This window comes from Drosophila takahashii, chromosome 3L (assembly GCF_030179915.1).
Source record: "Drosophila takahashii strain IR98-3 E-12201 chromosome 3L, DtakHiC1v2, whole genome shotgun sequence".
Lineage (NCBI taxonomy): Eukaryota > Metazoa > Arthropoda > Insecta > Diptera > Drosophilidae > Drosophila > Drosophila takahashii.
The window spans coordinates 10,917,512-10,943,497 of NC_091680.1; the positions used below are offsets into that span (position 1 = coordinate 10,917,512).

At 40.0% G+C, this 25,986-nt stretch overlaps 1 protein-coding gene across 2 annotated transcripts in view; it reads left to right on the plus strand.

Moving 5' to 3' along the window:
• The first annotated feature begins 10,331 nt into the window (after positions 1 to 10,331).
• Positions 10,332 to 25,986, plus strand: part of LOC108063063 (uncharacterized) — a 44,607-nt gene continuing 28,952 nt past the window's right edge. For both annotated transcript variants that reach the window (XM_017150001.3, XM_070214592.1), the window contains exons 1-2: positions 10,332 to 10,546; positions 13,876 to 14,056. In XM_017150001.3, coding sequence (XP_017005490.2) covers positions 14,053 to 14,056 — 4 coding nt within the window. In that variant the 5' untranslated portion in view covers positions 10,332 to 10,546; positions 13,876 to 14,052. The remainder of the gene's footprint in view (positions 10,547 to 13,875; positions 14,057 to 25,986) is intronic.

Consider the following 25,986-nt stretch of genomic DNA (forward strand, 5'->3'; position numbering starts at 1 on the left):
TGCATGTGACACTTTTGGCGCAACAATTTCTGCCACAAATTGCTGCAGTTTCGAGTCAACGTTTCTAGGCCGTTTACAACGGTTGGCTCCCTTCTTCCGCCAACCGCTCCCATTCCATTTTCCATCTGGCGCCGCTTACAAGTCACATTAATCAATTTCCCCGTCGCCTGTCAGCAGCAGCAGCCTCGAAATAGCCCCTTCGTCCCCATTCCCTCCCGGGAAACTCGGGAAAGATCCCGCCAGGCCAAGCGAAACCGAAAGCTAAAAGCCGCCTCATGGGCAAGGTTTCGGTTTCCATTGTGTGTTTGCCAGGCATATGCACAGGAAATTAAATAGGGAATAAAATAACATAGAACTATTGTTATATATTAAGTTTTCAGTGATTTTATATTGTTTAATAAATTAAAAAACATTATTTTAAATAAGAAAATCCCACCATTGACTCCAAATCAATTTCTAAATTTAAAGGCGATTAATTTGTCTTAGTGAATCTATAAAATTGGACAAAAATAAAAGAATTTAAATTAAACAAATTCCTAATCAACATAAAAGTAAATTTATACATATTTCTCAGCGTGTTGCATGTGAATTATAACAATTCTAGGAGCTCGACGCTCAGATCTGGTGTGGTGCATTTTTGGTCTAGCGCCAGTTAAAACTTAATTAAAACCATAACAAAACAAATGCTGCCAAACAACAAGCCAAAAAAAAGGGATATACACGCTGCAAAGAGGAAAACATTTTACTAGGAAACCCCGGAATAAAGTTTATGGCCAGAAACTTGGCGTTGGTCCGACTAAATCTTTGCCGCCGGAGCTTGCCGGCCACTTCTCCTCCTTGTTGTTGCAAATTGTGTTGCTTAAATGCAAAAATGCCAAAACAGAGGGGCAGCAACGGGGGGAAAATATGAGGAAAACACACAGCAAACATTTTCATTTACACACATGGATGCAATTAAAACGAGAGAATGGGTTCGGTATTATTCGACCGCCATCCATCCCCGTTCCCTTTGAAATTTCTCCTCTCAACGTGTCGTTAGTTCTTTTGTGCATTTGAAATTTAATTAACACGCACAGGCAAAAAAAAAGACAACACACACACAGAAGCACATAGAAAGGGGAGGGGCAGAGAGAAATATAGGAAACAACAAGTGACAGCAAAAAATGGCAGCAACAAAAACTAATAAAAACTCATTTCAAACAGTTTTTGATGAGCCAGGGGCCAGCCAAGGGGGGCAGCAGACGAGGAGTTCCAGGATCGGACAGGACACTCCCCACTGTTGTCCCCATTGTCCCGGCGATGAAATGGCGGAAATGGAAGAAAATGGCGAGCCAAGCAGCTTCCGCTTCCCCTCTTTCGCCCGCCATAATGAATGTCAACTTTGCTGTTCGCCGTATTCCCTCCGAGGAGCTAAGAAAACCGGCAACTAAGTTGGCCCTGCCTTTAAACTTGAAAATGAATCACTTACACTTTAACGACCAAGTCTTATTAGCAATTAAGACGGCCCCAAAAACCAGGCATTTAGTCATATTTGTAAGCAGTTCAGGTGCAGCGTCCGATTCAATCAACTGGGGCATTAAATTGAAATATGAAAATGTGAAAATTACATAATGGCAAAACTTTCGTTTATGGCCCAGACATTAGGACCATAAAAGCCAGCTTACAACTGCTGGGAATATGTTAGAAGTCATTAGCAAATACGTTTGGGGAATTGTAGCCGAGTTTCAAAGGTCGTAAAGAGTCAAAGAGTTTTAAGGTAACATGTTTGGCCAGAAGATCACAGAGAGTTGCTTTAAGTAAAAAACCAAAAAAACACTGGCCAGGTCAAACCAATATAAACTACGGCTTAAAAAAGACAATATTTGTTTTTATAAATAAAATCCATTAATCTTAAATCAATTTAAACAGGAATAAAAAAAATTGTTAATTAATTTTCCCACCTTTGAAAGTTACTCCACAAAAAGTTATATTAATCAAAATATTGATTGAAAAAATATTCGTTAAACTGATGGCCGTGCATTCAGAAGATATAAACCTGTATAAATTTATATCGGAATATTTATTAAAACAGTCAATGCGATATACATTTTAGATATTTTCAATTTAATAATCCTCCAAGTAAAAATAACCAATGAAACCCCATACCTTTGATCTGCTGGCCACAAACCGCAGCCACCTGTGAATGTCCATAATTGATGGCCCGAAATTTCATCAGCGAAACCAGCCAAACCCCCTACAAATCCTTTCCAATCCCCAGCTGCCATGGCTGCAAGTCGTGCCCAAATGAAGTGTGAAATTTGAGCATTTAAGTCGTTCCAGGATGGTTATTTGGGATTGAATTGGGTTAGGATGGTCAGCATGCGACGACAGGAGGAAAGAAGTCGAGCCAAAAACACGCGATGCCATACCCATCACCCCACATCGTCACTCTATTCCACAACACACAAACTGCAGCTGTTAAAAATTAAATCGCTTTTCATTATTTATACGCTGTGATTTTCAGCAAGCTGAAGTCAGAAAGGAAAGAGGAGTGAAGGCTGACTGGATGGTCAAAGTTGCCATGGTCATGCACATCCACATCCGCAGGAGCCAGTCGAAAAAGTCCTGAATCGACCAGGAGTGGGATGCAGGATGTGGAGTCATGTCTGCTCGCAGGGCCAAATATTTGCTGCGCTGAACGATTTCCATTGGACTTTTATGAACATTTTGACGATTTCGATTTTCAAAAGTCAATATTTACACATCACATCCCCTTGGCTCCCTGTTTCCCCCGATTTTCTGCAGTTTATTGGATGTGCAGTTAACCAAAATAAATCGTATATCGGATTTTGCATTGAACCTCAGTCGGTCGGACTGAAAATACAGCGGAGTGGAGTGGAGTGGACGGTGCTCTGTAAACCGCTTAGAGAAAATTACTCATACGCCGAGTGGACCGCTGGAAATTGAGATTTACCAATATACATTTTGCCCGTTTATTTATTCTGCTTTTTCTTTTTTGTTTTTTTTTCTCTCGACCCTACAATGCGCTCTTATTGGCAGCCACTCGCTAAACAGTTGACCCACTTCCCTTGGGTGGGTGTGGGTGCAGCCACAGCCCCACTGCATCATCTTCAGCATAATAAGCTGGAGCTGCTCCATGGCCCAGTTTCGGGCGCTTCTCGTTCGCTTCCAGCTTGTCATTTTCAATTTGGCTAATCGACACACTCGCCCCACATTGTTGCCGTGGATTTCGGCCAGTTTTTCCATCCCGGGACACTGCCTCCTGCAATTGTTCCAAATAGTCACGTGGCTTGGCAGCCGCTCTGAGCAGCAGCCAAATTCCGCACTGACCCACATAAAAAAGCCGGAGCCAAAAATAATGGTGGCGTATCAGGGGAGCCTGATGTTTTGGCCTCTGAAAAATGCTGAAAAGGTAACATCCTAAAGAGATCGCACTATAATATACAAATTTAAAAAGTTAAGTCACATTATTTATTTAAAATACTAATTGTATTTCACAGTAAAAGTCTTATACAAATTATTTTGAATATAATAATGAAAAAATATGAATCCTAAATAATTGTCTTGTTTTTTATGATAAATATTAGATTTTATAATCACCTAAGAATTTGCTAAGAAATATCATTTTCGTCTTTATAAGACATAAAAACTTATCTAAGTACTTAAACTTAGTTATTGTAAATATCATAAAATCTTAAAAGCACTTTTAATAATTTGCCTGCCTTCTAATCAAACCAACCAACCCATTTGGCAAACCTCAGGGCATTGAAATGGCAACCGGGGAGCGCTTACATAAAATACCACAGCGCGGCCGCCACAAGAATTAATTGAAAAGTGAAAGCCGAACCGAGAGCCCATTTCAGATGGTTTGAGTTGTGTTGAGGCAAGCCGCCAAATTGAAAAGCGCTTTTCACTGGGGCGAGAGGAGAGGAGAGGCATCAGCTACAGTTTCACTTTCCCCCGACGCCGCCTTTAGGATCCTCTTCGGCCAGGATAAAGGACTGCAGTGAAATGAACAGGCAGACAAAAGGAGCAGCAGCGGCAGGAGCATCTGCATAATTCATCTGACGAGCAGAAGGAGAAATATGTACGAACGGACAAGTGAACGGGTGTATGGAGAACGTAATTATATTTGCGAGAGCAGATCCCTCGGCTGCTCCTGCAGCTGTCCGCATTCAATTAGGAGCCACTTGCTGCTGAAATCTAGCGCAAGGCTGAATCCTGATTTAGCCTCTCCCCTCTATTCAGCCCACCCTCCTAATTCGACAAGCCAATTTGTAGCCAATTGCGAGTGCAACATCAACGGCGAGGGCAAAAAGCTGGTTCGGGGGAGAAAAAATCAAACTTTCAACAACTCGACAACTATGTAAGTGACTGGCCAACAGCGGCAACGCCACCGAGCAGCAACAACAACGAAAATTGCCCCACATTGCAATTGAATTATTCGTCTGGGGCGACTGAAATTGCAGTGCAAAATGCGCTCGCAAATTCGCTTGGGCACCAAAAAAAAAATAGAATGCGTTGAAATTTTAAATAATTACAAAGAAAAAATTGTATTAATTAAATACCAAAATGTTTATCTAAAACACAGAGTAAATTAAGTTATTTCTAATACAAAAAAAAATAATTGGATGTAGAAATTATATAGAAATTATTTTTAATATCATTAAATTGTTAAAATTATTTTACAGTGAATCCAGTTTATGTGGTAAACTTTTTAATTCAAAATAAATGGAACTGGAAAGCTGGTTTAAATCATTAAGAGAAATGAGTGTTTTAAATTATTTTAAAAATTCCAATGAAAGCTATATAGAGTTTTGTTATTAATTTAACTAAATGTGTGGAAATTCAATACAACAATTTCGAGTGTAGGTCATGGGTGATGGAAATACAGCTGCAACAGCAAACAGCACTTCAAAAGCTTTTGTTAGGCTCCATGTGGGTGGGTGGCGATTGGGTGGTCGTGCATATTTCAAAACTAACAATTGTTATTGTTGTTGTTACTTTCGAAACTACCGCTCTTGTTGGTCCGTCGCTACTAGAGGGCCGAAACTTTTTTCCGGCACTCCGATGGTCCACTGAAATTGATTACCGATAACGCCGAAAAGGATAATGGACTTTTGTTGCTGCAGCTGCTGAAAAAAAAAGCGGTGACTGCTGAACAAAAAATTGGTCGAGGCGAAAACTGAAACCCAACTAAATGTGTGAAAAGCAAAAAGGAAAATTCGCTGGAAAATACCAGCAAAGGGCAAACGGATTGGGGAATCGGTAACCAGTTTGCTGGTCCTGCGACCCAAAGCCAGACAGCCAGGATATCCAGCTAACGATGGGCATATGCCGGCCACTGGCAAGAAAAGGCGATTATGGTCGGAATGAAAGGGCGGCGGGAAATGTGTGGAAAAGGAAAAGCCACCACCAGCACCACACTCTCGTTAATCTCCATAGATATTGGAGTGGAAGATGAAACGCCGGCGAAAGTTTCCCACTTTTTCCGCCCGGTTTTCCTGACCAAACACAATTCACTCGAAAAACATTTGCGGAACAAAGCGAATAATTTGCTCGGGCTATTTGTGCATAAATTAAACGTAGGTAAGACTGCGGCCAGGGCATTCCACACATTCATAATTATCCTGAACGGAAGGCAGTTGGGGTTGGAGTTGAACCCTGGACCACACATTTGGTCAGTGAGCAGAGTGAACAAGATTTTCCCGTGCATTATCTGCAAACCAAACAGGGGAAACAAAAAACCGGTGAGAACAAAGAAAAGCTCAGGGAACGCTAAAGCGGACTTTTGGCAATTTATAACATTTTGCTCATTTGCTCATTGCTCATTTTGCCACACACTTTATGTATAGATGTATGTGTGTGGCAACTTCCGGTGCCATGAAAACGGCGCCAGCTAGCGAAAAAAATGTAATAAAACATGTTTAAACAAGAAAGGAAGCTAGCTTCGGCCAGCCGAAGCTTATATACCCTTGCAGATCATTCCTATTAATTAACAAATCGCAAAAATGTTCAATTTTCTAATATTTATCATTAATTTTCCGATGGTTCCTATGACAGCTATATGATATAGTCGTCCGATTTTGATCAAATTAAAATTGAAATTCGGAATTATTTAAAAAGAGTCATATCCTAGAGTAGAAGATAATACAATAAAAACCAAAGAAGCTAGAATTTATTTCCTATTACTTTTCCATTAATTTTCCGCTCGTTCCTATGGCAGCTATATGATATAGTCGTCCGATTTTGATTAAATTAAAATTGAAATTCGGAAATATTTAAAAAGAGTCATATCCTAGAGTAGAAGATAATACAATAAAAACCAAAGAAGCTAGAATTTATTTCCTATTACTTTTCCATTAATTTTCCGATCGTTCCTATGGCAGCTATATGATATAGTCGTCCGATTTCGATAAAATTAAAATTGAAATTCGGAAATATTTAAAAAGAGTCATATTCTAGAGTAGGAGATAATACAACAAAAACCAAAGAAGCTAGAATTTATTTCCTATTACTTTTCCATTAATTTTCCGATCGTTCCTATGGCAGCTATATGATATAGTAGTCCGATTTTTTAAATAATTAATTCGAAATTCAGAAATATTAAAAAAATAACATCCCCAAAAGTAGAAGGTAATATTTCAAAAAACACCGAAGTTAGAATTTTTTAAAGTTTTTTTTTTCCGATTGTTCCTATGGGAGCTATAAGATATAGTTGTCCGATCCGGTCGGCTCCGACATATATACTACCTGCAATAGAAAGAAGACTTTTGGGAAAGTTTCATCCCGATAGCTCAAAAACTGAGAGACTAGTTTGCGTAGAAACAGACAGACGGACAGACGGACAGACGGACAGACGGTCAGACGGACAGACGGACAGACGGACAGACGGACATGGCTAGATCGACTCGTCTAGTGATGCTGATCAAGAATATATATACTTTATGGGGTCGGAAACGTCTCCTTCACTGCGTTGCAAACTTCTGACTGAAATCATAATACCCTCTGCAAGGGTATAAAAACGAGCAAACACAAGTGAAGTGGCATTAAGCAGGAGGACAAAACCCAACGCCAGGAGACGACGAGCGCAGCCAAATGCTGAATCTAAAGTAATACACTTAGAGAAATCTGGCAAAAACTTTAATTAAATAAAATTATAGTATTAGGAATACAAAAGTGTATAATTAAATTAAAAAAGGTGAATTTAAGTTCGCTATCAAAGTGTAGGAACGTGTATATCCTTAAAAATTGTTATTTTCCAATCATTTTGGTTATATTTTAGTGTAATTGTTTTTATATATAAGAAAGTTATATAGAATCACGCTTTTGGTTGGCAAGGATTATTTTTCATTAGCTATTTTAGGGTGAGGGTAATAAATGTGGTTTCCGTAGCCTTTAATACATTAGGTAAAAAAACATTTAGACCTAATATTGATGTATAAATAAAGGTATCCTTTCTTAGTCTTAACATTAATATTAAACTATAAATTATAAATTATAAATAATATAAATTTCCAAAGTAGATCAACAGATATTTTCTGAGTGCACTTAGGCAAGGGTAAAGTGCGGGGCTGCGGGGGCTACAAAAACACAGCGTGTTTAACGAGCCATTTGCCGCTTTGGCGCTGAACTTGCTAATTGAATTAGAGCCGCTCGCTTCCTCGCTCAGTGGCTCCTTTCCTTCTTCCCCGGTTCACTGGATGAAGATGAGGATGAAAATAAGCATGGGGATGGGATATGCATGTGAATTCCGATGAAAACGAGATTGAGGATGAGAATGAGGATGCGCCGGCGGCAGGATGTGAGCTCTAACAACAACAAAGGCAGGGGCAAATCGGGAGGAAAGCGTATTTGGTTGCTAAACGCTTTGGCATGCCGCATGCCTCAGGGGCTCACCACCATCCACCCATCCTCCCAACCCAAACACCCACCGACTAGGATCCTTCCACCCAACCATCCACCACGCCCGCAGGATTCAATTAAGTGTAAGTGCGCCGGGCACACACACACACCAACACACACAAAGAGCAAGTTCGCCAGGACTAAAAGTCTTGCAACAGTTTCGCCCTAATGAGCAGCAAACGCTCAACACCCGCCAAAAAAGCAAAAAAGAACTTGCCAACTGCCGGTTAGATAGTTGAATGCACGAAAATCCGCCCCCTGGCCATTATCGGTTATGATTAGCCGGGTACTCGATGCCGATGTCGTTAAAGTTCCAGCGCAGCCAGTATCTCCACTCGATTGGCCCTCAATTGAGGACGATATGGCCGCCAGCTGAGTGGCAGGCGGGCAGACAGTCCAGAGATATGAGAGCTCTGAAGCAGAGGAGGAGAAATTAAAACCCACTGAAGCCTCACTGAATGGAATTCCATGCCTGATTTAGAGTCACAATTTCGGACATACCCTTGAATAGACCGTAATTGATTTCTGGCGCTGGCAAGGCTCTACAAATAGATTTACCAACCTTGTTAAGGCCAATTTCAACTCTCTTTACAGCCAAATTTTTCATAAGCTTCTACCGTGGAAACTGGAAAAAATGCCTTTTTAAAAGTCATTAAAACAGAATTTGTAAAAATATTTTTCTTGAAAAACAAAATATTAAAGAATATAAATATTAGTAAATAGCTTAAATTGGAATATGTAATAAAAATACATTCGTTGCAATTATTGAATTAATAATTTAAATTAGTTTTTTATCAAATGTTAGTCACACTCAAAAACTTGAGACAAATATTAATTTTTTAAGCACCGTTTTTCTATAATAAGCTCAGCTCAAACTTTTTCTGAAGGTTTAATCTTCCCTGATTCCGGACTTTCAAGAAAACGAAACCAATATCCCTTCTTAAATGCCACTCATCTCATCGACAGCAGCAACAATCTTCCCACGCAAGGACAAACAAGGACAGCCGCCCACTGATTTCGCATAATAACTGTGTCAGGTCGCCCATCGTTCATTGATAAAAATCGCAGCCAGGCCTCCGGCTCGATATCCTTAGCATCCCCTTTTCCAGCTTTCGACTTTGTCTCAGCCGCTTCCTTAACTTTCTGCCCTTCCCAAGGGACGCCCACACAACATGCCACGCCCCTAATAGGGAAAGTGCCTAACTTGTTGTTATTTATGGCCCACATCGAACTTCATGGCTAAAACGGGTGGAAAGGGAATGTAATCGATTGCGACAGAAAAAAAGTTAGCAGCGTAATGAAATTATCCGGCGAGGAATAACTTTTAATTAGTTATTGCAAATGATTCTTTGATGCAGTAATTGCAACTGCGTAGCGAGTTCGTGACCGAACGTGGGATAAATAAAGTTTGACCTGTTTCGATTTCGTTGGGAAATTTTTCAAACGCATTTTCGCCCGAAGGCCAAACGCCAAACGCCGAAAGCCGAAAGTGGAAAATTGAAAATGGTTCGCAGGCCAAGGACGACGGGGCTATTTCATTATTAAATTCCGTAGGTCCTTGGAGGGATGCGGGCGAAAGTGAGGGGTGGTTGACATTTGGCTTTGGCTCGTTGACTTTTTGTGTTTCTGGCCGAAGAACAAAATAAATGAAAGGCGAAGGCAACAACGAAAAATGACTGGAAACCAATCAGCGTGAAAATTGCTAACCCAAAAGCGCACATATATTGACAAAAGAAAACGTGTTCGAGTTATTCTTTGGGGCATTTGTGGCCTTCAAATTGAGTTGTGGCAAGTAATTTGCTCGACACGTGGACAACTAGTAATTTGAGGTCCTGTAGAAATTTTCTTTTGCCAGCTAAACGTTTATTGGGTGCAAGAATGTCGAAAAAGTAATTTGATTTAAATTTTATAAGTGCGAATATTTTTGACTGGCTACAGGGCGTAAACTAGAAAATTCTTGCAGATATGTATTTCCTATTAATAATTTTTTTTACTTGGTAATTTGCCCAAAAATAGTTTCCTGATTATAATATAAGCTTCAGAAAAATTTCCTATTAACGCCTAAAATAGATGTCCGCAATCAATCACGCGATTGATGGCTTCTCACCTCGCTCGACGAGCCCACGTGGCGTATGCGTAACTTTATTTATAGATGCCAGCACGAAAATAGGAAAATACCCTCAAACAATGTAAACAAAGCTGCCAAGAGAGTGAAAAACAGGACGCAACAGTGTGATGCGAGCTGTGACGTAAAAAGGGGGAAAGGGCGGAAGAGGGAAAATCGGAATCGGAAAAGCGCCTGCGCCGCCAACTGCAAAACTGTTACCAGTATTTCGAAGCCAGTTTCAGCTCGCAAAATGCTGCTGCTGCTACTTTTGGCCATGGCAACGCTTTTGGCAGAAGCTCAGTTCAGTTTTGGCAGCGAGCGCAGTTCGACGTGGAAAATTGCGGGCTGCCCTGTCAGCGGACCAACGGATGCCACGCAAAGAAGCCACGCGACCGAGAAAAACCAGAGAAAGTGTTCAGTAAAAAATAGAAAAAAATAAATAAGAGAAAATAAAAGAAAATCCATATATATTTCCCGCGAAAAGTTAGCCAATAAATTGTGTGAAAAATCTGCTATTAATCAGTGGAAATTGCAGTGAGTGGCCAGCATTTGTTGCGATGCTTGAAAATCAATGAAAGTGAAAGTGAAAACAGCACGCACACACACACACAGCAGCTGCTGACACGCACACTCATACACACACAAATAGAGCTGACCGAAGAGCGAGAGGAAGAGGCAGAGGAAAAGAGAGCGAGAGTTATATTTTTGACGTCATTAATTTGTAAGTGTGTGCGCGCTCGCTGAGGTGTCAAATTTAGCAAATTAGCCAGACAAATTGCCAGCAATTAAAGCCAGGCCCCGAGTTTTGGGCCAACTGAAAGGAACGCACACACACACACACAGACAGGGCAAACACAAAAGTGTTGCATAACCTGCAGGCGCCACTTTGAAAGCCTGAAAGCCTCGCACCAACACATCGCTGCATCGGTGTCCTTGAACGTTTGCATAAGCTGCGCTATCTGCTTGTGGTTATGTCGTTGTCAGTCGACAGTCGTCAGTCGGGATATGTGTGTGTGTGTGTGCTCCCCACGTTATCCTTTGGCATTGGCACATATTACGTGTGTGTGTGGCAGTGTTTATCTTTTGCCCGCAAGCATAAACAAAAATTCATGGCACGCTAGCTTTGTGCAAAAAAGGATACCCCATACCCATAGCCCATATGCCGTATGGCAAATGGCGAAACGAAAGCGAGCAAACACACATTTCTAGGTCGGGTCGCATTTTTAGGGTTAAAGGTTGCCAGGGCAGGTTGGATGCCATTTATTTTAAGTCCGTACACGGGGGAAAACCATGAAAATAAACCTAAAACTTTATAACATGTTCCGAATATTATCCAATTATTTTCAATTTACAAAGAAAACTGAGAGATTTAAGTTTTATAGATATATTATATAAGATTTTTAAATCATATATTTGAGTTTCTATCTTAAGTTTTATCAATCCTAAAGTTGCGAAAATTATTATTTATTTACAAACAAGACAATTGAATTCAACTTTTAACTCGATAGTTACAACTTTTTCCCCTGTGTGTACCGGGTTTTGTTCAAAAGTGTGCTTGTGTACTTTTTTGCGTAATTGGGTTGGAGCTAGTTGGACGAGTCCTTGAACTAGTGCGCCACATAAGCGAGCGTTGCAGGGACCTGCGTCACATGTCCTTAAAGCTGTCGAAGTCTTTAAGCTTAGTTTTTTGGTAGCTTATTTATCCCTTTTCCCGGATTTATCTCTGATCGTGCACATTAGGCAGCTGAGACAGCCGAATCGTTATCGTTGGCCTGGCGTTATTTACGAGCTCGTTTGGGGACTCCCAACCCTTCGAACCCTTTGCTTCGCAGGCACAGGCCATTAACCAAATTGCCCCAAAACGTTCAAATGTTTTAAATTATTTAAATGCCACAACCCGTAGATGAGAACTAATGGTCATTGGTCGGGGAGGAGGAAAGGGGCAAGAGCAAGGCCAGTTGAAAACTTCTCGGAGGCCGCAAAAGATGGCAAACAAAGCGAAAGACCTTGGCAAATACCAACAAAAAAATAAATAACCAGTGCACAGGCCATGGCAATGGCAATGCCACGCCCCCTCTGGCGGCTCATAAATCTTGCTTAGCAACGCTCAAGTACCCAAAAATTTTGGAAGGCCGAAGGACGACCGAAAATCGGTTGGGCATCCGGGGCACATTATAATATTTGCGGTTGCAAAAAAGGTTCGGCATCTCTGAAAAGGATTTGCGCCTAGGCTTATATGCGGCATTTTAATTATTTTAAATTGAACAAAACTCAAATTGGGCAACGGTTCACTGGAACGTGTCCATCCCGAATGCCGCAACTCGACCTTAATACAATTATTCCAGCTGCCATTTTTATAAACAAATCGGGAGTTGTTCAACCGGACGTTTTTATTTTAATTAAAATGACATTTAAACGTGTTATACTGGGTAATCGAGAACGGAGGGTGTATTAGTTTGAAGAATAATAATTAAATAAATTAAAATAGGTTAAATAATGATAAAATATTTCATTTTATTTAAAAAAATAAATATGCAGTTTTTAAAAGTATTCAAACTTTTACATGTTAAAGCTTTTCTTATAAAAACGAACTTTTTTTTGAGCACAAATATTTTCTTAATTAGACTTACAAAATTATTTGAAACTTGTAAAACTTTGTAAAATCATTAATTAAAGTGTGACAAAGTAAAACACATTTTTTCCCCTTGAAAAAGTTTTTCGAAGTTTGGCACAGAGAGAAGAGGATAATTAAAAGTCGAGAACCTCGTATCATGCTTGCTTGTTCTTTAATTGCCTTTTTCTTTCCCCCTAGTAAGAGTAGTTAATAACTAGTGGAAAAATGATATTGCCGCAATAGTGGATAAATAAACTGTAGTCATAAAAATTTAATCAACCGCTTTGTTTTAATCTCTTTGTTGGTAGCCAAACGGGATTTACACGCTCCGGCGTTAATATTAATTTTGCGATGCATAAATTCCGTAAGAAACGAGACAACAATTTATTAATTGCATACGAATTCCGTTCGCAAAATAAGAGGGAAGGGCGGAAATGCCTTACCTCAAAGGCGAATTATTTCAGTGCAAGAGTTATTATGCGGTAGGAGGTGGATATATATGTTCACTCAGGCGATAATTTAAATTTTATAGAGGATACAAATTTAGGAGGTGGGCTTTAATGTTTTTAATAAATAAGAGGGTTCTATTTTTTGTACCGAACATTTAAAGAACATAAATTATATTCACATTTTTATAATAAATACTTTATTTTAATTTTCCGTTAAAATGTGTACATGTTTTTCAGTAACAGTTAAGCTACACGAATTATCATTGAAATTTAATTCAATTTCTGTCGATTCATCTGAGTTCAGTCAAAGTTTATCCATTCGACACAACTTCTGCCAATCAATAATGAATTATTGAGCTGGCGGCCAGAGGGAAATGCCGAATTGCCCCATTGAGCAGAGCAGGCTTGGAAAATTCGAAAATAATTTGCATAAATTATCACAACAAAAGCTAAAATGGCGTTCAAATAAAAATGGGATACGGCAAATATTTTCGGTAGAATTTAAATAAATGGCCATAAATAAATTAAAATTAAAACCTAAATTGCATTTCAGCTGCGTGTTTTTCTCCTTTTGAGGCCTTGCTCCATCCGATAAATAAACAAATTAAATATGCACATTTAAATGGCAATCAAAAGCAGCGACAAATTTCTAGTACTAGCGTGGGAATACAAAAACACAACTACATCCAAAACAGCAGCTGGCATTTGTCTTGCTGTGTGTGTGTGCGTGTCCTGTCTGTTATAACAAATTCTATCCTATTTTATTTTTGCCTATTTGGTCTGTTTTGTGTGTAATTCAGCATTCGAAACGCGAGTCGAAACGCAAACTTCAAATTAAACTGTGAATTATATTACCATTAAGTTCATCCATTTTCGGTGCTAGCCAACAATGCGCAACTAGGCGTATACGTGATAAAATTTAACCAAAGCCAATACATTAAGGCAGCCAATACAATAGCATTGTTGCGTCAGACAAAATGAGTAAGTAAATTATCCCATTATATTTGAAATTAATATTTTTAATAATTTATCATTATGAAAAAAACAAAATAAAATTTTAAGCAAAAGTTAAGAACAAAAAGCTAATGTTTAATGGGATGCCCTGGTCTTAAATTGAAACTTTCAATCACTATTTAGTTAGCTCTAAGCCCACTCAACACATCATTGTCTATGTAAATGCATAACAAATGAGTAGTTGAGAGATCTTAATTGAAACTCTTTGTTTGCCCAAGTCTTCATCTACGTAAATTTGTTGTCGATTGAAATCTGGAAGGAGAGATTTAGATTTTAAGTACAAGCTGATTATTGAGGCATTGTTACTAAGTATTTAACTGCAAGCAATTTCCAGCTATATCAGCACTTTGAGCCACTGAAGATAGCCATTTAATTATGGTCTAATGGGCTTGTTATACAATTTACGTTGCGTACATTTCAAGCGTTTTGGGCCTCGACCACAGAGACTCAATTAGAAAGGCAACGCTTTTTGCTAAATTTACCAAAATACATTGTAATTCAATTTTCTTAAATGTTACACAATGGCCAACAGGAGGAGCATTCAGGGAAACAAAGTAAGACAGCACACAGATCCAGGCCAAAAACAGAAACTGAAACGCAGATGGAGTCGGACCAACTAAGCGCATTAAACTTGAATGCCTGACAGGCCAACGGAAGAGAAGGGAAGCGGGGAAAGCGGAAACGGAAACGGGAGCGTCGGAAAGGAAACAAAACAGAAGCTGAGAAAGTGGCAAGTGCGGGCAAAAATAGAGTCCTGCCCGGATTTACTTGTCGGAGTTGTGCCAGCTTTTGTCTGTCAGTCAAACATCCAGCTCTTCCATCGATTCGCCCATTCGCCTGCCTTTCTGCCAGCCAGCCGTTCGGTGGCCAATGTTTATTGCATATCAATTAAGAGCCTGCCCCGGGAGGAGCAGCCATTTGCTGCTCTGCCATTTGCAAGTTAGACACTTATTGCCACACGGCGAAAAATACATTTTATAATTAGAAAATTCTCTATTTATTTAAAATGGAATATACATTCTCTTAGAACAAAGTTCCTATGACATAAGAAATAATATTCTTTTTTAATATATTTCTTTTATTTTTCTAAATATTTTAACCGCATGGAACAAGTCAAAGAAAATATTCAACAACAATCTAAAGAGTTTCTGCAACTTATTTGATACCTAAAGCTTAGAATAAAAATCATAAAATATACAATTTATTTCTGTGCACTTATTTCTGGAGAGGATCAGGACTCTGCGGTCTAGAGGCCTCCGAACGTGCCGAACATTTTCGCAAAACTTTTCCAGAATTCAAGGATGCGTATGCCAGTGTGTGTGTGTTTGGGAATACTTGCGCCTGCTGCCTGTCAAAATCAACTTGAGCGTGCCATAATTTCCACGCCGAATGAGTTCAAGTAGAGCTCCCACATCCTCCGGGCGGCTTTCCCAGCCTCAGCTGCTCCCCCTTTAGTTTTCCTGGGGCAGCTGCTTCGCACGTGTGCGCAATTAAAAATGCAGCTTGCGGTTGTCGGGCAAACAACCCAGCCTCAGCCTGCTATCCTTGTGGCCAACCCAAAACCCCCATTTAGCCAGCTGCCAACTGACTGCTCCAGTGACACACAAAGCATAAAGAGACTTGAATGTGTGACGCACTCATTTGACCGGCTTTTCAGTTCAATTTGTTGTTTGCCGTCTGCCGGGGCCGTAATTAAATTAATTTCTGCATCGGGACCACCGCGGCGTATACGTAATTTCAATTTCACTTTTTCCTAGGGCCGCCAAAAAAAACGAAAAAAATAGCAGGCAAAAGCCCAAAGAAAACGAAACAAAGCCACACCAAAAAAAAACAGAAACAGAGGAAAACTGCAGAGAGAAGCATTCGGCAAGCAAATCCCTGACCTGATTTAGTGACTTCTCCCCATTCTCCAGCTGCAGTTACTGGCTTTTCCCTTCCCTTCTTTTAGTTCTTGCAGCATTGGCTTTTGCTTTCCGTTTAGTTACCTCCAGCAGCACTTCCCCCCGCGGCCAAGCTGCTGTTTACTTTTTATGCCAACTTTCCATTTTTATTTCGTAGCGAAATAGCGAACGAAAAAATGTCGCCCGTCTGTCTGCAAGCCGAAAAGTCAACATCCAGCCTGTGAAAATGCCCTCCGCTCCTTCCGTTCCACTTGCAAATGGCATTAGAACATTTCATTGCTCGGCAGCGCAAGGGAAACGTGCCCAAGTCCAGGTCCTGACTTCGCAAAGGGAGTCTGGGCAGGAGAAGAAGCCTGATTTCACAGCTCGGTTTGGGTCTGGCCTGCAAAATGCCAGGCGAAATCTATTTTTAACAGTTTGCAGCATCGTGAAAGTCGCTGCGACGTCATGTGCCAACGATTAGGGTCAGCGGGAGAGAGTTCCCCGAGGTGAAAGGGTATTAGCTGGGCTTTCTTTTAGTTTGAAAGGCTAAGAAAGCTGTACAATTGCAATAGTGAAAGCGAAAAGATTTTGGTGTTGTTAAATATATTTTTAAAAATTTCATTGGGCTTTATTGAATTAATTCTGGTAAGAGAGAATTATTTCTATGCATGTGTCTAAAAGTATGCAGTAAAATAAATAAAGGATACTCGTCTTCCTGTATGAAGTCACATCTCTTTTGGTCTAAAAATATATTGTTGCATACTTTAAGACACCTTTTTTGAAATTTTAAAATGCATTCCAAAATCCCAGATATTTCAGTCGGTAAATAAAATGTTTGTGCTATTCTGTATCAATTCCCTTTATTTCCAGTTACAAATCTCAGGGTAAACCGGACTTCGCTCTAGAAATTTTACAGCCATTGGCCCATTTATTGTTTTTCGCCGAGCTTTGGGTTTTGTGTGTTTTCCGCTTAGTCGAGTGCAAGATCAGCTAACTTCAATGGCCAGAGTCAGGGGCTCCGGCGCCCAGCTGCAGGGAACCCCCGAGCAGGGCCATAAACATAAACTTGCATTATGGCCGAGCAAATAAAACTGCAGCCAAATGACACGTACAACTGCCACAGATTCGAGGGATTTCGAGGGGGAAAATGGGGAAAAAGGCGGTGGGCGGAGGGCGAATTCTGTGCGATTTACTGCGACTTTGCTTTCGGTTTTTATTTTGCTTTATTCTCGCCCCGGCTTTTTCAGGCCATCGATTTTGCTAGTCAACATTTTCTCTTGTTTTTCCGCCGGAGAAGAAATGTGGAAAAGTGTGTCAATGAAATTGTTGTTGCGCCCGCTGTTGTCTCTGCATTGTCAACAGTTTTCTTTAAAGCTCCGCCAGCTGATGATAATTTGTGGCTGCCAAATGCAAAGGCAAGGGAGAATCATTTCTGGCTAAAATGAAAATGGAATCAAGTTGGCAACGTCCATATATATGATATATGTATCCTGTACATAATTGAACGTGTTCCGAGAGGCCTTTGTCTTAGCAACAATATTTGGTCAATTTCTCGAGCTGATTGCATTGATTTGCTCATTTGCCACGTTGCGTATACGCAACCAGCCATAAAGACTCACATTTCGTATGCCGAACGCACACATATGCAAATATTATGACTCACAGGACGAGCCAATAAAATGCAATAGCAAATTTATACAAATGTCCTCGAATTATTATTGTGGCATAAACGAGTTCTGGATACGATTCCCAGACGTTCGTCTCATTGTCGTTGTTTTCGGCGCGTGTATCTGTGGGTCTGCCTACCAATTTCACTTTAATTGTTCTATCAAAGGCTGCCTGAGTCTCGTGTTCTGTGCACTGAAAAAAATAATTATTTCTATATATATTTATAGAGGAATTTAAATAATTATTTACAATCACAGGCTACCCACAATAATATTTCGATTATTTTTAAAAAGTTTATTCAACATAATTTCAAAAGAAATATAGGTTTTAAAAAAAATAAAAATTAGTATTGTTTTGCTGATTTTCTTGTTTTTCATAAAAACAAAATAAAAACAATATAGTGAAACTAAATTCAGAAAAATAGACTAAAACTACTCAAAGATTAGGGTTTAAAATCGCCTAAAGAAATGCAAATATTATTCCTCGTGTAACCGTGTGTGTTGGTCTACTTTGTTTGGACTGTTGGGTATAAATTATGGCAGGCATAAGCAAATGCCGTCGTTTCCAGCTTCATCGGCTTCCTTAGTCCTTTGTCCTCCGTCCTCTGTTTATGTGTTATGTGTTTATTTTTATTTGCCGGAGGATTTGCCTCAAAAGACGTTGTGTTAATGGCGAGCGTATCCTTATTACATATATCCTGTCGGATTGCCGTGGCACGTTCCGCAGCCAGTTGGCTCTAATAAAGCTCCAGGAACTGCTCCTGCTCCTGCTCCGTCCACAAATCCCCAGCACCAGCTGCCCCATTACGCACCACAAAGAGGCGAAAAAAAACAACAAACTGGCAATGAGAGAAATTTTCTTTTAAACGCAAAACAAACAAACACATACACAGAGAGGGTCCTGCAAATAAACAAGTTTTTTGCTCCGGCAGAGATCTGCCAGTGTTTTTATGGCCACAAAACAATTTGCTTTTATTTATGATTACACGAAGCCCGCAACAGAAACAGAAACCGAACCGAAACAGAAGCAGCTACAGAAATATTTATTTATTCGGTTATAAAATAAGCTCCACTGAATTTACAATTCACAATTGAATAGCGGAAATTTTTCAAATGAAATTCAATAAAAAGAGCACAACTGCATTTAAATCGAAATCAGCAAGCGGAAATATACGTTATGCAAAGTAATGCCGGAGGAGGACGACGAGTGTGTGAGTACATCATTTGCATCCGTTTCCCAGTTGTGTGTGTTGATATTTTTCCTTTTGTGCAAACATCATTGCCTCAACTCGAGCCTTTCGAGCTCTCCTGTTGAACTCATTCCAGAGTCATAAAGTTGGTCACATTTAAATTAAAATTCAACTTTCGCACGCCTCGAGTGGCAGCAGATGGAGATGCAGATGCACTGCAGCAGCCGGTCGAGGAGGAGGAGTAGGGGTTCAGGGGAGTGCTCAGTGGGTGACCGGTCCTAATGAGGCACTGCACTGCCGGGAAAACTCTTCGGACTCCACTGCCAAATTGCGTTTGCCTTGCTAATTGCCAGTAAACGACGGCCAAAATGTTGGAATTAGAGTTGGAATCTCAGCAAGTGAGATGTCTTAATCTGCTGGCGTTTTGGCAAATTTTCTAATTACTTTTAATGTTTATATTTTAAGGCTTAAAATATTGTTTTATGGTAATAACCTTTTTAAAGATGTTGAATAATTTTTAAAAAATATTTTAAACCATTTTCGGTTTGTGTCAAATTAAATTTTTACATTTTTGGATTCAACTGAAGGCAGTTTTCAGCATACAACAGAATTTAACAACAATTCCTATACCAAAATATACCTTACTCTCCAGTTATCTTCAGAGATCATTAGATTATGGAAAATTAAGTTTTTTCGCCTTGAAAAAATTTCTATACTATATGATTTTTTTTGAATGTAAATTTGAAAGCAGATAACTCGGAGAAGTACATTTTTCCCAGCCCAATCAATCGCCGAACTAATTTTGTAGGACCCCATTAGGATTGCCCTCCAGATTCCCGCTTGCCACTTGCGAATGTGTCCTGCCAGCCAGCTAGGCTAATGCTGCACCATTATCACCGACTGAATTACTTAACCACCTATAAGTCGCATCGATTTGGGTGGCCCACTTCGCCTAACCCACCCCAAATAAGCGCCCTCGAGTGTGGCCTGTGCAATATGTGCGGTAATAGCCTATCCAAAATCGATTTGGGGCAGCACTCGGATCGTCTAAAAGCTGCCTCTTCAAATGAAACTAAAGTCGGCCTCCAGGCCACCCAGCCTACCATCCTGCCACGCCCACAATTTCATTTAATGCATGCTTAAAAGTATGCAACGCTTATTTATGGCCACATTTTTGCATATGCGTGCGAGGGAGTGTGTGTGTCTTAAATCTGTGTCAACGGCAGCTGCAAAACTACTGTACTACGTACAACCATGTACTGTAGCATGTGGCAGAGGGGTGGCACATCCCCACCCCCCTTTTTTTCATACCGCCCACCTGCCTTTCCTTCTACCAGTTGCATATTTTCCCCCATTGTTGCTGCAGTCTCAGTTGTTGCGGTCCATGTTGTTGCATGTCGTGTTGACATTTTTGCGCGCCTGACATTTTCCTTTTTTCCCGTAATTCATATTCCACCCACCCACTCACCACCCCTTCATCCGACTTTATCAAATGCAGTCACCCGTCACGTCAACAGTAAAAATACAAATTATGCGCAATTAAATTAAATACAAGTTGCGTAGCTCCCACTAAGAAGAGTTTAAATGAAATGGGAATGCGGAAGCCGTGCCAATACAATATGATAATTTTTTACCCACAATTTTCAATTTGCATTATTGAAATTACAGGAGCGGAAAAACGAATGCAATTCTTTGTGCTCAGGGGTATTTTATTATACTTATGAACTTTAAATAGCCATTGAGTAAAGTCGCATTGAGCTGGCAGTTAAAAAAAGGCTATCTTAAATCCCTGACTCATGCATTGTTGCCACTTTAAGCGAGTCGTTAAAATCAGGAGATTTATTTTATTATTTAACATTTGTCTTGTTCAAGTATATTTGACAACTTGAAATACTACCTCAATTATCTCTTATTAATTTATTATTTTTTGTTATTTCTCTTTTATTGTTTCTTAAATAAATGAAGGTTATTTAATGTACACTCGAGATTAGCAATTCACTGACTATAGCTATCAAATAGAACTAGTGCTGAGTTCTGAATTAGTTCCTCGACATGCGAGCACACAAACTTTATTTGGCCTTTTTGAAGAGCACTTGCCAAAGTTTCCATTTGTGGGAAACGTCGGCAAAGGCAACCCAAATCGATGGCATAATTCGCAAAGTGCGGCAACAAAGAGCCGGGCAGAACGAGAATGGGGAAAATAGCAATCAGCATATGTAGAATGAATGGAACATAAATCCACCGCCTCCGCATTCCTGGCCAGACTTTAGTCGGTGGCGGTACCTTTAGCATTTTTCCCGGCTTCTGGCATGCCTCAGCACCTTCCTCATCCTTTGGGGAGAAAACAAAAGGATCTGAGAAAAGAACTCAAGGATACGCTCTCATCAGATCGCACAAAAAAAAGGACGAAGTAAAGTGGCGAAGTACTTGAGCAGGAGCCTCGCATCGAAATGCTGTGTATGGAGCTTTAACAGCAGCGGTTAAATTGGTAGCACCAAATAAAATATCTAACTAAATTTCAGTATAGCAAATAACATAGATATATTGAGCCAAATATTCACCATATAAATTTTGTATTTCCTAAAAACAAACAATTATTTTAAGTTTCCCCACTCCTATTATTTTGACCACAACTGTCCGAGGATATGTGAAGAGGATGCGAAGGATGCAGAACCGCAAAGCAAACATATTTTCATTTTAAGCGCTTCGGCATAAGGGAAAACTCATTAGAGCGCTGCGAAAATAACCAAGAGCCCAAGACGCCGACTAAAAGGCTGAAAGCCAGAAAGCCAAGAGCAAGGATATGAAATTGAAAATTTATAATATCCGCCGACTAGAAGGGCTGCTTCAATTGCTGTTGATGTTTTCATGCGGCAAGTTATCTATGGCCAGATGAAGTGCAGCCACTCGAAGGAGGGAATCTCTTATTTTATTAAAAACTTAACAAGCTAAAAGTTGCCAAGTGCCAGGGAGCAAGGAGGCTAGGAGTCAGCCATTAGCCCGTTCGTTAAGTGTGTATGTGAGTTGTCTCGTCGGCAGTTTCCGTTTCCTTCCCAATGCAGCGGCATTAGCAGCACTCAAGGACACTTTTGCCAAGCGGAAGCAGACAAGCAAACTTGCCAGGATGCGTCCTGTTCCTGCTCCTCCAACTTCTACTTGAGCCCCCTAGAAAAATCCCGCATTAAGTTAATTTGCAACGTGCGCATCTGAGGGCCCAGAAAAGTATTCTGTCCCCTCCTTTTGGCCCATCGATGAGGTAATTCCGCGCTGATTTGCAGCGATTGGCAGTGCAGTCACGGGACCCGAACAACCAGACACCCAGCATCTCCAGATGGCTTCCTTTAGCCAGCTGTCCTTGATTAGGCCATCACACACAATGAGCATCCTGCGAGGAGGCGTCTTCGCCTTCATTGTGACATTATGTTGCAAATTGCAGTGCCACTTTGTCACCCGAAGGTCGTGCATCGAACTTTTGCTTGAGTTCTTTGGGAAATTCACGAAAATACCTCAGTGCCAAGAATAGGAATTACAAAAAAATTAAAAAAAAAAAAACAGTATAATCTCTGTTTTGCAGCCATTGCGGTTTTAATTAATTTTAAATAGGAGAATATTACTTTTAAACTTTCATTTGAACATGAAATTCTGTTTTTAGTGACTTAAAATATTTTTAAGTAAATATGACTAGCATAATCTAATATTTTCGACCTTGATTCAAATATTTGCAAATTATATCAAGCAATTTAATAAGTTTTGTTTTATATTTCATAAAAATATGTAATACAAATCCTTGCATTCAATATACAGATAAATTAAAAGTCTTACGAAACACCTAAAAGAAAAAACCATTGAATGCCACTTTAACAATTCAATAAACGGAAACCAAAATCCCCCCTGAAAAGACAAAGGAGCACAATCCATTTGCAGATTGATGGCGATAAATAAGGACCTCCTTCTGCTGCTTCAGATTCGTTCCGCTGACTTTCGGTAATGCCCGTTGACAGTTATGAGTGACAGTTGCAGTTGCACAATTATGACTTCCGCTGGTTATTATCCATTAGGTTGATTACGGCGATTAAGGGGTCACCATGGCTGTTTATCCAGCTCTGAGCTCCAATTGGGAAACGGAACGTGGCAAAATTAGGACAAGCCAGTGGATGGTGGATGGAGGATGACTAGGACTCGCCACAACAACGGCGCTCGTGATGCGGAAGTGGCAACGCAAACGAACTAACCAAGAGCCACTTACTTACGGCCATAAGCCACAGGAGTGGGAAAGGAGGAGCGGTGGTCCTTACGCGCCTTTTGCTATTTACTCGCTGGGAAAAAGAGGGTTAAAGGAAGTCGCCTGGGTAGACAAATGGCAGCCCGCGGGGCAAAATGCAACTCCGCTGCTACCAAAACACACACAGCCCGACTTGGAGGCTGCTGCTCCATTTTGTTATGCACGCCGCTTCACACTTCCTGACTCCTTCGTCCTGCGTCCTTAGTCCGCACTCCTAGTGCCACAGCTACACCCTCGGGCACCTTATCAAGTGCCATTTTTCATGCAATGCTGACGTCGTCGTCGTCGTCGTCGCTTTGTCAAACCACGAAGTTATCCATGGAGCCGTGAGCATATTGTCTTGGCTTCGGCAGCGGATGGTATCATGGTGTCCTGGTGTCGGGGTGTTAGTTCCCTGCTCTTATCCTTTTTTATCACACATGCAGTGCCTGTGGATCTGGATCCTGGACCGCACAAAAGCCAGTCGCAGCAGCGGGCGGCGTCCCAGCTGGATGGTGGATGCTGGATTCGGAGTCCCCGCTGCGTTGGCTTTGTCTTTGTCTTGGGCGCACGCAAAAGTGGCTTTGTCTAGTCTTATGCAGAGCGAAAAATATAAAAATATATCTCCTCCACTGGACATCTAGAGAGCATAAAAGATCATAGCTTTACTATTTTTAAAAAGGAAAAAATCTAAAAAATTTGTTGTAGTATAACTAATAATAGTTTAACTAAATATAGAAAATTAAATTATAAATTTGTAAGGATTAGGATTATAAAAAGTAAGAATTTTTAAGGATTCACATTTGAATATTTCCTTTTATTCGTTTTTCGTATTTATTATATTTCTTTTTATATATTTTTATATTTTAAAATTAAAATCCATTAAAAATCAAATTAATTCACAACAGTTTTTAAACTATAAGTATGATATTATAATTTCTGCCGGTGATTGCTCGTTCGGATCCCTTGCTCCTCCTGACATTTCCGTTTGCCTGGGGAGTTAACAAAAATCGATGAAATAATCTCTGGCTAATTGGTTGAATGGGCAACTTTTGCTGGTGACTCTCCCTCCGCCGCTTCCAGCGCTTCCTGGCCAGAAAGCGAATGCCCAGTTGGGTCCGTTTTAAGCATTGTTCAGCCGGCTGACCTCTTTAAACCTGTCGCACCAGTGCAATAGCCGTTCCGTTCGCTCCCCGGAGACCCATTGCATCCACTCGGATGTGCTTTGCATGCTCCAGTTACTCCAGTGGCTCCTGCTCCTCCAGCTCCTCCAACTCTTTATCCTCCGTGCAACTTTTCCTGCAACTCGAATGAGTTCTATCAGCACCTGCCGGGTTGGACTCTCCTCCCAGTCAGCAGTTCAACTTGCAGCATTAAATATGTGGCCAAAACTCCTCGCCCAACTCCTCGGGTTTTATGGAAAAATATTACACGGAGATTTAAGTTTTTGAGTTCTGGCGCTTAGCCGCCATTTACCTGGCCACCAAGGGTTGAAGTGGGTTGAGGGTTGAGAGTTGAGGGGGCGTGGCAAGGGGCATGCCCCCTCTTTTACCCATTGTTGTTGCCGTTTTTGTTGCGGCTGACACAGATATTATTGTCTGAAATCGTGGGGTTCTGCTTCTGCTTCCCAGACGGGGACTTCCTCTGAATTATTTTTCCGCCATTTTCGCTTCTAATTTAAGTGAAATGTTGTTTCGCCATTGTGGTTTTGTTTGTTTATACATAGTTATGTGCGCTTTGCGGTCTCGGGATCTACATATATTTTCATATTGTGATGCTCTCTTTTTTTTGTGATTCGGATGGTTTCCCATATTGTAATTTCAGCCTACTGCCGACTGCATTGTAATTATTTAAAGTGGTTTTAGCTTACTCTCATGTTTAAAGCGATGAAAAACGTTTAAAATGGTCCACAAAAATAAATTAAATATAAGCCCAAGTAATAAGATAGCGCTGTTCAGAGAATACAAATAAAAAACAAATAAAAATTGATCGTTACCGATAGATATTTAATGAAATATTATCCAGTTGATCCTATAACGTAAAAAGTATTTACCAAACTTAAATGACAATATTTTGAGGAAACATTTTATATTCACCTGTGACAAAATACAGATTTTAGACGACGTTTCGGGATTTATTGGGCTTAGCAAATAGGTATTGATAATATCAATTGAAAATTTCTGATGGAAAATTCACAGGATGCAGTTACCTGGAATCCTGAAAGCAGTCAACGTGAGAAGTCGCACAGGTGATGTCAAGCAAAGTCTTTGGGATTTATTCAGCTGACACATCTCGTTTATCTGGCAGAACGAGTTCCGGAAATTGTTTGCTACTCCAGGGCAAAGTGAATTTACTTGACATCTTATTTGACACATTTCTCTTGTACGGATGTGAAGTTATTGGTCTAAATATTAAATTAAACTGCAATATTACATTGTATTCCTTATTCCTTAATTTAAGAAATTTCAAATTAAATTAATTGACCAGTCTTTTGCCAGATCAACATTTAAAAAAAACTTTAAATCATTTCATTTTTTAAAATTATTATAATTATATTATCCTGTTTGCTACTAAATTTATAGATTACCATTTCTACAACTGTGAATTTGATTTCAATGATTTTATTACGAATTAAATCAAGGAAACCGACATTAAATTTTCTTTCAAATTACTCAGACCATTAATCTAAAAAGAGTGAATTTTAGTGATAGTTTCAATATCAATGGCATGACTATTTTATTGTTGAGAGACTGCAATTCGCTGCCAAAAGTTTCCTTTCATTTGCGACAAAGAAATTCATGGTTTGGCATTTCCGCAATTTTGAATGCCATTTTATGGCCATAACTCAAGCGGCAGAAACTGCAGTTTTTGGCTTTGTTGCTGACCACAAACTGCC